General features: G+C 35.2%; 1 protein-coding gene across 1 annotated transcript; it reads left to right on the top strand.

Annotated features, from left to right (window-relative positions):
- The first annotated feature begins 11,310 nt into the window (after positions 1-11,310).
- LOC110019151 lies at positions 11,311-12,562 on the top strand. The gene has a single exon (XM_020716726.1). It carries the CDS (start codon positions 11,478-11,480, stop codon positions 12,198-12,200), a length of 723 nt encoding a protein of 240 aa, XP_020572385.1. The 5' UTR covers positions 11,311-11,477; the 3' UTR covers positions 12,201-12,562.
- The last annotated feature ends 441 nt before the right edge of the window (positions 12,563-13,003 follow it).

Genomic DNA, 13,003 nt, shown 5'->3' with positions numbered 1-13,003 from the left:
TCAAAAATCCTAAAATTGATAAAATATTTAAAGTGAAAGGTCACAACTGAAATCCTACTTTATAGGTGACCAACTTAAATTAAATGATTTTTTGAAGTTTGGTCAACCAAAATAAGCACTGATTACGTCCGGTTGACGACGTTAAACCAAGTGCTCTGTGGGAGGCAACTCATATTTATCTTTGTGTTAGTTTTTATTGTTGTGATGTTGTGTGTAAATTATAAAATTTTGGTAGTATTTTTTATTATATATTAAGTTAGTGTTTATTCTAAGACCTTAATAGATGACTTAGACATGTTAGAACGAGTGTTTGGATGTTAAGTTGACCAGTGCTAAATTGGGCACTAGCGCTTAAGCTGCAAGATCCGACTCTTAAGCATGACAGTTAAAAAACATGTGCTAAATTTGGTTTCTAGAAGTTTTAGCCTATGATTGGTTAGCTTGGACATCAGAGAAAATTCTAGGACGTGCCTAGAAGTTATAGAAAGAGTTTGAAGCCTATAAATAGAAGAGTTATATGAAAAATTTTACCACAATTTAATTTTAACCCTAAATCCTAAGTGAAAAAGAGTGAGTTTGGGAATGATGTCATATTGTGTCATATTGGGAGAGTGATTTGAAGAAGGAGGAGGTAATGAGAAATAAATTTATTAGTCAGAGTGCGCAAGAGTTATATAACAGTTTATTCGTCTTTAGTATAGAAGAAATAGTGGAGAAAATCACTAAGATTGAGGCTAACGTGGCTTCAATTGAAGCAAAAGTGATGGAAGTTAAAACGCATTTGGATTATATGGGATGGAAACTTAAGATGCACTTTAGCTATACCAATTTTATACAAGAAGCAGAAAAGGCTATGTATCTGAAGAACAAATGGATTGAAGAAGATTTGATTAAAGTTATTAATCATCGTTCGTTCATTTAGATATATATTCCAAATGTTGAAGGAGAGACTAATGATAGGCCAGAATTTGTTCCATCAACTAGGGAATGGAATTAAGTTTGTGATTTAGAGTCTATGTATTTAGTGTTTGCTTAATGTTAAGTTTTAATGCTTGTTTAATGTTAAGTGTGTTTCGTGTCTTTTAATGTTATGGTTGTATAGTGTTTATGTTAAGAATCTTCACATCCGAGACTATTTGGATGGAGAATCTATTATTTGAAAACATTTGTAATTTTTCGTGAATAAATATAAGTGTTTTTTTTGTGTGAAATTTCATGTTATTCTGTTTATTCTGTGGTGAATCGAATTAATCGAATTAGTTAAGATTGGTTAATCTTGAGTAAGAGGAGAGTAAAGAGGGAAGGAAAAAGTATATAAAGTGTTTTGAGACCATTTAGGGTTGGTTGACCAAGGCTAGATGTGCATTTCACTTAATTGAAAAAATTCAAAATTTGTGCACTGGCGTCTAAGCCCCAAGACCCGCGCTTAAGCACAGCCTAAACCGAGAGACAGACGCCTAAGCGCCAAACAATTCACTCTTAAGTGATGGTTCATGAAAATTGGTTCGCGAACGGTTTTAAGTGAAAAATCAGTCCAAAAACTCCATTAATGCTCCTTTGCTTCACCTTCTTCCTCGATTTTTTGTGATTTTGAAGCCAGGGCTCACCATATTTGAAGATTTCTTGGGGATTTCAGGCAAAAAATTGCTAGATTTAGTATTCTTGAGGTAGGAGCTTCACTTCTATGCAAAAAAAAATTATTTTCACCATGTATTTTAAGGACAGTCATGAGCTACCCAAAAATCACTATTCATGGTGATAATTTAAGAAAAATCTATGGAAAAGGCATGGATTTGTTATTAATTAGTTTAAGCTTTTAGGAGTTTATTTTAGTGATTTGGAGTTGAATGTAGAATTTATTTTAAATTTTATACATTTTTTTAGAAATGGCACCAAGAATGAAGAGGAGTAAGGGGAAGGCTCCATTCAATTCAAACAAGTTTGTCAGTTTGAAAGCTCAGGATCATTACAGTGATGCACTGCATTCGAGAAAGTTGATTCCTGAGCGGTGTTTTAAAAGTTCAGGAGTGTTGAAGATTTGATTGTTTTCCGCAAGTGGGAGCAGTTCTGTTGTTTCTCTGTTATCGCAGTGATTTATGTTGTGTGGGAGTTCTATGTGAATCTCCCTGAAGCTGAAGGAGTCATGGTGAAGGGGGAAGACAATGCCTTTTTCTCCTGAGGTAATTAATCAGTTTTATCATTTTTCCCCCGAGTACTTTGTGTTTTTATTCAAACTATAGTCCTACTGAGGAGGAGCTAGATGAGATTATTTCATCTTTGACTGTTGAGAGAAGGTTATGGAAGATAACAAATGAGAGAAGAGTGAACTTTTCTGCTTCAATGTTAGATGCTATTACGAAGGCATGACATTATTTTATTTCTGCTCGTCTGCTACCTACAAATCATTTGAGTGAAGTGACTCGAGATCGAGCAACCTTGAACTATTGCATTCAATAGTTCAAGCCTATTGATATTGGAGTTTTGATTCATGGAGTTATTACCAAATTTGTCGTTGCTGCTACTATTGCAGGTTTGGGATTCTCATCCTTGATCTTTTCTTTATGCAAGTAGGCTAGAGTTAGATTTGACAGCTGGGAGGAGATCATACAGCCACTAAAGCCCATTACTAGTGTGAATGTGAAATCTTATTCACATCATTCTATTTTTGGCTGGAGGGGTGGATTTTTTAGTAGTTTTGTTGTTTCGACATCACGAGCTTCTATTTCACATGCCTCTACATCACGAGGACAGACTTCTGGATCTGATTCTCAGTCATAGTTATTACAGAGGATTTTGAATAATTCATTTATACTAATGAAAATGTATCAAACTTAGAACATTTTTCTGAGCATATGGAATGATATATGAAGAGACGTAGTGATTATGATGGTGAATTCAACTTAGCTATGGAAAACCTTATGAGAGGTAACCAAGATATTGTATTTCCTCAGTACTTTAGATATCCACCATATGAGTCTACAGCTGTTTGACGTAATGAAGATAGTGATGAAGAGGAGAATGATGATTTGTTTGGATCTTTAATTTTTCTTTTTTATGTTTATAGTGTATTTGTTGTTATGAACTGTTGTTAGTTCAGTTGTTCTGTACTTTATGTTTTGTTTTTAGTTGTTATTATTGAGACTGCAATGTTTTATTTCATACATCTACTGTAATGTATCTAGGTTTCTGTAATGGATCTAGGTTTTGTGAGTAGTTATTATGTTTAGTGGTAGTAATTGTGATAATTATGTCATTTAATGTATTTAATTAGTTTGTGCTAAACTTAATTCTGAATCTTAGGAAGGTTTAGAGTCTAGCTAACTTTTTTACTTTTAAAAGCTGCATGTTTAAAATTTTTAATTTACTACCAGCTGTTTTTCTTTATGTTGCAGTCATGTATATTTTTTAGTGTGTTTGTTTGCTTTTATGTTATACTCCACAGCATATAAGTCTGATGAATTTCTATATATTAAGAAAATTAAAATTTGATCAATTTAAAATTTTTACTCCTGTTTTTAATTTTTGTACTTGCATATTTATGATATGAACTCCTAAAGAAACTCATATACATCATCTACTTATGTTGGTTTTTAAAGATTGAAAAGTTGCTTGAGGACAAGTAACATCTTAAGTTTGGGGGATTTTGATACACCTAAAGTATATAGTGTTTTTATACATATTTTTATACCTATTTTTGAGATATTGCGTTTTAATGAAAGGTATTTGTGTGTTTTTTCTTTTAGGTACAATCAAATGATGAAAAATGCTAAAATGAGTGAAAAAGGGCCAAATTTGGAGCAAAAATTAAGAAAGGTGCAAAAATGAACTAGGGCGCCTAAGCGCCCAGGTTTGATGCCTAAGCGTTAGAGGCCAGCCACCCATCAGATTTTACAGCAATCATCCATCCAAGTCACCGCCGCCGCCACCGACCACATTCTTTTTTTTTTAGTGTTTAGTTTGTATTGTGAGTGAAGGAAGAGAATTTAAAGAAACTTCAAAACATTTGGTGGAGAGGATTTGAGATAAGTGTTTATCGTTGTGACTACACTTGATTTTAATTTAGATTTCTTATTTGTGTGGATGATTTCTACTTTTAAACTCATGTGTGGTTGTGTTTTCTCCATAAATTTTGAGTAATTTTTTTTATCTTTTTCCTTAAAATAATAAGTTATTAAGTGTTGAAAGGAAGTTTTGTGAAGTATTAGGCTTCATCATTGGAAAAAGTTGTGATGATTTGAAACCTTGGACTTCATTTACTTCTTGATTTGACCAATTAAGATGTTAATACATGTTGTGAGAACATGTAAGATCCAAGATGATATTGTCTCAGGCAACAAATGCTATAGAATCACATATTGATTTCATGGATGAGAATGTAGTTCATGGGGTTGAGTGCAAATAAATAGGGAAATAAAATTTTCAAGGGTGTAGAATTAGAGGACTTTAGAGTGACATACTAAAGCCCCCAATTTGATTTATAATTTTAGGTTTTGATACGAGATGTTAGCCCCCAGGTGGAGGGAGAAGAGGGAACTCTAGAGTGAGAGCTAGTATCTTCCCTACCTAATCGGTCTTCAAGACTATTCAAACTATAGATTAGTCAATGTTCTTTATAGCAATTCTAGTAAGGGTAAAGAATATTATTGTTTCTATTTGGCACAATACATTTAGAATACTTTCACAACAGAATTTCTCTCCTTATTACTGATTCATGATAAGGAAAAAAGATATCTTATTTATACTACGTTCATCTTGCAAGTATTTAATTAAGTTAATTAGTTACTTACTTTATTTTCATATATCAAAAATCACTAAAAGAATTGAATTTGCATTCATATTTTAGCATCTTAAGTTTAAGTAAGAATATTGTGCTGAGTAGATTTTTGTCATCTAAAATTTCTAAACTTTCTAGTTTTTTAAAGTGCATATTGTTAATCTCTCTGTGGGTTCGATATTCGGGGCTTAATCAAAAAGTCTTATATTACTTGATAACGATATGTACTCTTGCGTAGTATCCCATATTTAAATATTATAATTGTATTCTTATTTGTTTCATAGTGGAAACTTACTTAACTTTGGCATTGGATTAAGTTTTTGACTTTGTTGCAAATTAAGAATAACTATTAAAGAAATTAATCATATAATTGCATACATCACATTTTACATCTATAAAGATCAATATGCCTCCAAAGTGACTTGAGAGAGTCTTACCTGAGACATACACTTTGGAGCTATCTAAGCAAATTCCACCTTAAAAAAGCTTCGCCACGTATTTTTTTTAATTTGTTCCCACCATTGTATGCCTTAGCCCTCCTATCTATTCTCTCTTTAGATCATCCACAAGATTAGAGAGAGAGTTATTCAAAGAGAGTGTGTATACCAATAAAAATAGATGGACGACTCCACAACAACTATGACAGCGACACCGACAACAACCGGACGACGAGTATTGAGACAAACCTAATCGGCGGCATCAAACCTCTTTCTTAGAGAGACACCAGAAGATACCTCATAATCTGATTAAATGGAAGAAGAGTAGGCTCGTCCCGTGAACCACCTAAATTTTCAGAGCAAGAATTCATTTATTTAGAAGAAATTCAGTGATAACTTTATTTTGAATTACTGAGGTTTTTGAAATTAAGTGAATAAGATCTAAAACTAGAATCCGACCCCCTGACAAGCCAACCTCCTCCATCTCTACGTCCATTCCTATTGTAGAGAGCCACCCGCTCTCTTCCTTTTTCTCGGCTCCTTTTTTGAGAGTCGGGCAACCTTATCTAGATGTATATCCTTCTCTACCACATCTGAGGTGCCTCGTAGTTCTAATATCATTAAGCCATACCTTATTCATAGTTGTTGGGTCGATATAATAAACTACCGACAACTGTATCCCAAGGATGACAGACTCTAATGACTTAATTAGGGGAGAAACCCCTTTCCTCTTGTAATAAGGTCCACCTGACACTCTGGTTGAGATGCGTCAATGATTGCAATTACCTCACAACAATCATAGCTTCCAATCCTTGATCTTATTTTCTAGGTCGATTAAATGGAAATTTTTTGTGGTGCAAAAAATGGCTTGTTTGCCTAGTTTAACTAAAAAAGAAAGCTAATAACTCCCAAGACCATGATACCTCCATCTGGTGTATATAAATCACGTAGTTCATCTCCACTACAATGAAATTTAGCCTAACTTGAGCTGGTATGATTCCATAGTGATTAATAACTAATCAAACATTTGTGCACAGTGTCAATCAAAGCCCACATAGAATTGATCTCAGTAAAAGATCAAGCCATCACCCAGGTAGTCAGAGGCTCAAACATTCGCATCCATGTGATGAAGAACAACACTTATGTTGTACACACATGTGTTGTTCAAAAGCTCAATATCTAATTCAGTCAAAATAGATCTCTCAATAGACCTCACTGAACCAAACATCTAGAAAGAAAATTTGGAAGCCATAAAGTTCTAGGATAGACCAAATCGAGGGAAAGAAAAGTGAGAAATGAAAGGTTTTCACTAACTTTTCACTCAACCCTATATATAGGATACACGAGAAAGTTAAAATGCCTCAAAACCTTACGTCGAGCTTTGAAAATGCATCACATCGACGCAAAAATTAAAAACACATGATGATTAATTTTTTGTTTAAATTAGGCAAAATTTAGAAATTTAATTATAATAAAAAAGTATTTTACTGAAGGTCCATCAACCGCCTCGGACAAGACTAGAACCATACTCATAAAGCTCATATACAATGCACGTCACAAAATTTAGATTTCTAAATCTTCTCCTCTTCATCCCAGATGAGGCAAATCAAGCTAGATGCTCAGGCCCACCTTTCAATGTTTACTAGACCAATCTTCTCCTCCTCCACTTGAAAGAAAAGCCACCTCAACTCGAAGAGTCTCCATCTTGTTAGAAAGGACAGCCAACTCTACCCATATGTTTGACATGGCGGCCTCTCGCTAAAGACCAGTTGAGTCAAAGGAATGTATGGTATTTTTCATATACTAGGCCAAGGAAATATTTGACTCACATTGATCATCTGTCTCCCTCTCAGGATCAGTCAGATGGGGTGGCAGGGCGGACACCGTTTCAACTAGGGTAGGAACAGTAGAATCAAGAAGTTACTTTGGCTCGAGAAGCTGCACGACCCTTAAGGGCAAGGAGTCAAAGGTTTCCAAATCATCATCTATAAAATTAAAGTCGGCACCATTAAGACAAAATAGAGATCCAAATAAAAGAATATTCAAGTTACCTATCATTCAATCAGTCTCCAATGTACAATGACATTCACCAAAAAGTTGTGGAGCATCACCTTAAATAGTTCCACTTGTCGAAGATTGAAGTTTGACACTTACTAGTAGTGGAGCATCACTCCGAACTACCTCTCCGACCAAAAGCTTAGTCAGGGTACCTTCCAAGAGAAAAACTTGCACAATCATTTCTATATACCTTTTTTCTCATTAGGTTCCACCTGTGCTGGTTGTTAGCCAATTGGGTTGGGAGCCAAAACAGATGTATCACCAATACACACTCCCTTCCGGCTCCTCACCTCTATGAGTAGTAGTGAGTCAGAAAACTCCTATCTCCTTTCCCCTTTGTTTTTTCAGCACCGGATGCTTTACCATCCTGGAGCCCTCAGCCTTGGTTCCTTTGGTCGATACTTTGGGGCCAATTATTTTTTGCTCATCCCTCGGTCTCCTCTTGGTCGGTCAACCCTCTTCATCCTTTTCTTCAAAACATAATGAGAACATTACGGCTTCCTTCTCTTCTCACCTTAGAAGGGTGGATCTTTGAAGTGGGAAGCTCGAAGGCTTTCATCAGTGCTTCCTTACTCACAGGCCTTGTTACACCTGACATCTTCATCCACCACTATGAACGACTAAAGGATAAGAAAATTCTAGAAGTGCAAAAAGAAAACATTGATCATGCCCAATTTATAGGGAAATGTGGAACAAAATTCAAAGGAGTACAAATATTCTCATTACTTATTATTCATTAATTAAATATTTTTTTTATTTTATTCTCTTATTCTTCTTATAGTTTTCACTTTTAAAGAATTAAGAGAAGTGAGAACAAATTATATACATTCAAATTGTGGTTTCATGAATCTCAAGGATATTCAATGGACTGCACAAAGAGAGCAACAAAAGACTGAGCAATTCAGTAACACTCCAATCAGCCAAACTTTAGCCGACATAATGTTAGTCAGCTAAATCGAAGAGCATCACATGCTAATACCGATAGTAATCTAACAAATACAAAGTGTATTCACAAGAACAACAATTTCCTAAAAAAACTTCTTCTGTATAGATTCATTTACAAAAGATAGGTTGTTTATTAGATTACAGTAATATGCCATCTATGTGATCAAATAATCCTCCTAGAGGAAAACAAGTCTTCTTGATGGATTTCTCATAAAAGGTGACTAAAGATAGTTCAATCTGTCGAATGAATTTTTTATCGACCAAACAAATACTGCATGACCAAGCCAAGCAGTTATAAATACGAAATGGTGCCTAGGGCATTTACAGATGTGGAACGATGCCAACTTCGGTTGCAAGGTTAGAATATGTCCAATTTAGTTAAAAATATGTAAATGTGTAATATCTCATAAATAATTGTAATGTTCCTAGTAAATGAGGTACAATCACGTAGTTTATTGGACCCTTCCAATGACTTATAAACTGGAGGGTCATTATTATAGAAAAGACAAATGAATCTATGCTCGAGGATTCATTCTATTTATGCTTGCCTTTCTCTACTCTTTTCCTTTTCATTCCTCTCATTCGACCAATGTTCTTATCCTTGGGCAAGACTTGAAGTACATTTTGGAATTCAACAACAAGAAATAAAATAAAATAAAATCAACATGCATCCAGCTCAAGCTGCTTTTATTAGTGGTCCTCGTATTTCTGATAATATTATTTTAGATAATAAACTTCTTTTAGGTTTTAATTTTTGTAAGAGTATGAATATGCTTTGTGCAAACATGAAGATTCATAAAGCCTTTTACAAAGTTAATAAGGATTTTTTTGTGTAGAAGTTTGCATAGAATCTGTGTTCCTGTCAAATATATTAATTGGAGTGTGGCTTGTACTTCTCATGTCTTTCTTTCATTGTTATTAATAGTGAGTTGAAGGTTATTTCTCTCCATAGTCTAGATTGAAGAAACTGTGTCCTCTATCTCCTTTTTTTGCTATCATTTTGGATTCACTTTTTGTTATTTTGATAATCAGATGCCCAGGAATTCTTATATGGACTCTATTCATCATTTGATTTATACTGACGATATTCTTATTTTAGTAAGACTGGTAATAGTTATTTGAGTTTTAATTATAATAATCTTAGTGAGTTTTATAAAGCTTCTAATCTTCATATTAATCTTCAAAAACTGTTATTACCTTTTTTAAAATTGTTGAAAATAATCTGCAACTTTCTATTTGAAACTTAAGTGGTTTCTCTATCAAACTGTTACTCTAGGATTACCTTGGGGTTATTATTAGAACTTCTAAGTTGGTTATTTCTGGTTGTCATAAGCTGGTTGATAAAATTCATTTTTGGCTTGTAGAATGAAAGAAAAAATTACCATCTACTAGATTCGAACTTATTAAATCAGTATTTGTAGCTTTATTTATTATTAGTTTCACTCGACTTTATTCCCTAAAGGTTTGAGGAAAAAAGATGTCTTTTATGATTGATAGTTTTTTTCTTAATTTTGATGATACTAAGAAGCTTCACACTATTCCTTAAAATAAAATTATTTTACCTAAGCTGGTGGATTAGGTCTTCCGACTCTTGATTCTATTCACTTGATGTATAAAATAAAATTTATTTACAAATGTCATAATTTTAAATCTTATTTAAGTATTAGTTTTTTTAATCATTATGGTTCCTTTTAGTGTAGAATCAATTTTATATATTTTCCTTTTTAGAAAGATATTATTAGAATTGCAATTATATTTAGGAATACTTATAATTTTTATGTTAATATTGATAGTTCTATGTTTGCTTACTATGATCCTTGGGTTGAGTGGGTTTCCCTCTTTGAGAAATTTGATGACTCCATTTTTAGTTGGTTCAATTTTCCGTTGAATTGTAGACTTAAAGGTATTGTTTGCAATAATAGTTGAAATTTCCCTCTTCATCAAAATGCTTCTGATTTTTGTATTGAAGCTAGTAGCAATATTTCTATTATTAATGCTCTTTCTTGCTAATAGATATGTGTATTAGGGCAAAAAAGACCATTATTCAATATTTCTATTTTTAAAATTTTTTAATGTCATAGTATTCTTATTATATTTTCATTAAATTTGGATGGAATTTTGTTTCAATCATTTAATGAAACTCTTTTAGTGGTAAAGTTGTCTTCATTTCTTTTTACTGGGATATTATTTTTTCAGTTTCAGGCTAGACTTCGTAATATTTTGGGTTTGGTTGAGCTATATTGTTATCCATTCATTACCTCATTGAAAGTTTTGAGTTTGCCTGATTTTTTACTCTAATTACACGGCATTTGAAGTTTTGATTAAGCGTTCCATCTTGATATTGCTGATTGTTATTGTTGGTTGCTGATGGTTTCTGAAGTTTTATCGGGTTGCTCATGCTTGAGGCTTTGGTGTTGTTGACACTTGCTTCAGTTGTTATGAATTTGGAACTCCATTGTTGCAACCATTTAGATTATTTTTGTTGATCTTTTTTGGGGAGAATGTTGCAGTTCTTTTATGCTTCTTAAGGGTTGTCTGCCTTTTAGTGTTTGATTCTAGTGTTTTGATGGTGTCGATGCTTGTGCTTTGTTACCAGTGTTGATTTATTATTCGGTAGAACTTCACCATTGTAGTCTTTCAGATTGAAGACCTTTTTGGGAGAATGCTGCACTTTGGCTACTTGATTAATTATGTTGTTTTTCTAGTTGGATTTGGTAGTTGATTTTAGTTCCAAGTTTATTGGTCTTTTTGCTTTTATTTGTGAGTCTTGTCTTTTTATCTATGGTTATAAGTAGTCATATTCATTTAATTTAAATTTTATTTAATTTAAAAATTGGATTTAGAATTGCCCTACACATCCAAATTTCTCTGCCCCACAAATAACTTACAATCACCGATGGTGTCCCGAGTTGCTGCAAGAAAATTATATTTTATCGCGCGATTCCCGATACGCTCAGTCACACAGTTTTTAATTTCCTGACATACCCCTGCTGTTCCTCAACAATTTAAAAAGTCGAAACTTTCGACCAGGGGCAAAGGCGTAATTACGATTGATTATGAACATTATCATTGATCCACCGCCGTAGCCAAAGTACCCACGGAAAATTAGCTTTACCGGCGATACCCGGTCACACTGCGGTCCGAAGGCTATCCACGAAAACCGCAACCCAACCAGCCTACAGCGACCCGTTCCCTCTCGCTTTATCGATAAACCCTGCGATTCTCTTTTTTTCTCTCTATCTGTGAATTTGAAAGGCAGAGACATGAAGAACCTCTATCCCAAGGGGAAGGGGAGGATCCACCCATCGCCGTCGGCCACGACGGCTAGTCCCCGCAGCGAGGCACTTGCGGTGCTGCGGATTCTTCCTGCGGCGATTCTGGCGCTTACTGCGGCTCTCGGGAACGAAGACAAGGAGGTCCTCGCATACCTTATTATGAGATCGATCGGCGGTCCGGAGGAAGCAGCTGAGCAGCGTCGTTGCGGGAAGCCAGGCGAACTGCACTCCCGTCTTTTCGGCTGCGGTTGCTTTGATTGTTACACGAGTTTCTGGTCGCGGTGGGATTGTTCTCCTGATCGCGAGCTGATTCATCAAGCCATCGAGGCGTTCGAAGATCATCTCGCTTCTTCGGAGCGCGCCGGAGCTGCGGTGAAAGGGAAGAGAAGGGAGCGTAGACTGGGCGATACCCCTGAGAAGGGGAAGAAGAAGGGAAAAGAGAAGGAAAAGGCGATCGATGACTCATCTGCCGTAGCAATCGTGGAGGACGTTAGCCAGAAGTCCGCCGACGAAGCCACTGGAGAAGTGTTCGCCGAAGCGGCGGAGAAAGGAGATCGAGACGACGTTTTCGAATCAGCGGTAAGCGAATTGGTGCCTGAAATAGCCGCTACCCAGACGCCGGCCTCCGGCGGTGATCGGCGTAAGGGATGGGCGGACTTGACGGCTATTTTTAATTCCCGTTTATGGAGCTTTTGGAGTCCGGGTGACTAAGAAGATAAGAGGAAGCAGAGAACATAATTTTTTAAAATATTAGGTGTTATTTGAACTCGCGGAAGATATTCCATTTCGTTTTTTTTGCTTTTTTTTTTAATCGGTTTTGTTCGTTGTAGATTTTTCTGCACTGCTGTTTTTGTGATGGATTTGGTGCTGTTAAGCATTTCGCTTTAGGGGGGGATTTGAGATATGAGATAATGAAATGGTAAATTTGCACTGCTAAATTTTGAACTTGTTGATTTGTTTTTGTCCCTTGGGTTTATTGCGGATAAGAGTAGTAGGTAAGATGGATGAAGAGTGCTGGTATTTTTGGAATGGAATCAGCCAGTAATAGTTTTCGATCTGATTGAACTTGTGACTTTAATGGAAATGGACTGGGTGAAATATTTGCGTACATAAGATGTACGCAGCGCTGCGTACATCAGATGTTATTCTGGGGGTACAGGGGAGTTATATCCAGGTTATACCGGAGGTTACAAGGGGACATAACTCAGATATAATCTCATTGTACCCCTGAATAACCTCTGATGTACGCAGCCCTGCGTACATCTTATGTACGCAAATATTTCTCGGGGAGGTGGGTCATTTTCTTCCAAGGCCTCGCTTAGGTTAGATTTGGCGTCGCCGTTTTTTTTCTTAAAAAAATGTACCTGAGCTTCGTTATAGAAAAATAGTATTTTCAAAATTTGTTGGAATTATTTTTATTATGATTTTTCTCTTAAAAAAAGTTCGATGTTAGTTATTATTTTATAGTTATGATATTTGTTTTTTTTTATTAAAAGTATTGGGAAAGTGAGAAA

Source organism: Phalaenopsis equestris, unplaced genomic scaffold, assembly GCF_001263595.1.
Source record: "Phalaenopsis equestris unplaced genomic scaffold, ASM126359v1 Scaffold000052, whole genome shotgun sequence".
Classification (NCBI taxonomy): domain Eukaryota; kingdom Viridiplantae; phylum Streptophyta; class Magnoliopsida; order Asparagales; family Orchidaceae; genus Phalaenopsis; species Phalaenopsis equestris.
This window is presented reverse-complemented; position numbering and strand designations above follow the sequence as displayed.

What these genes read in the sequence shown, in the direction of transcription:
- LOC110019151 (XM_020716726.1), top strand. Translation starts at nt 11,478, where the DNA reads ATGAAGAACCTCTATCCCAAGGGGAAGGGGAGGATCCACCCATCGCCG.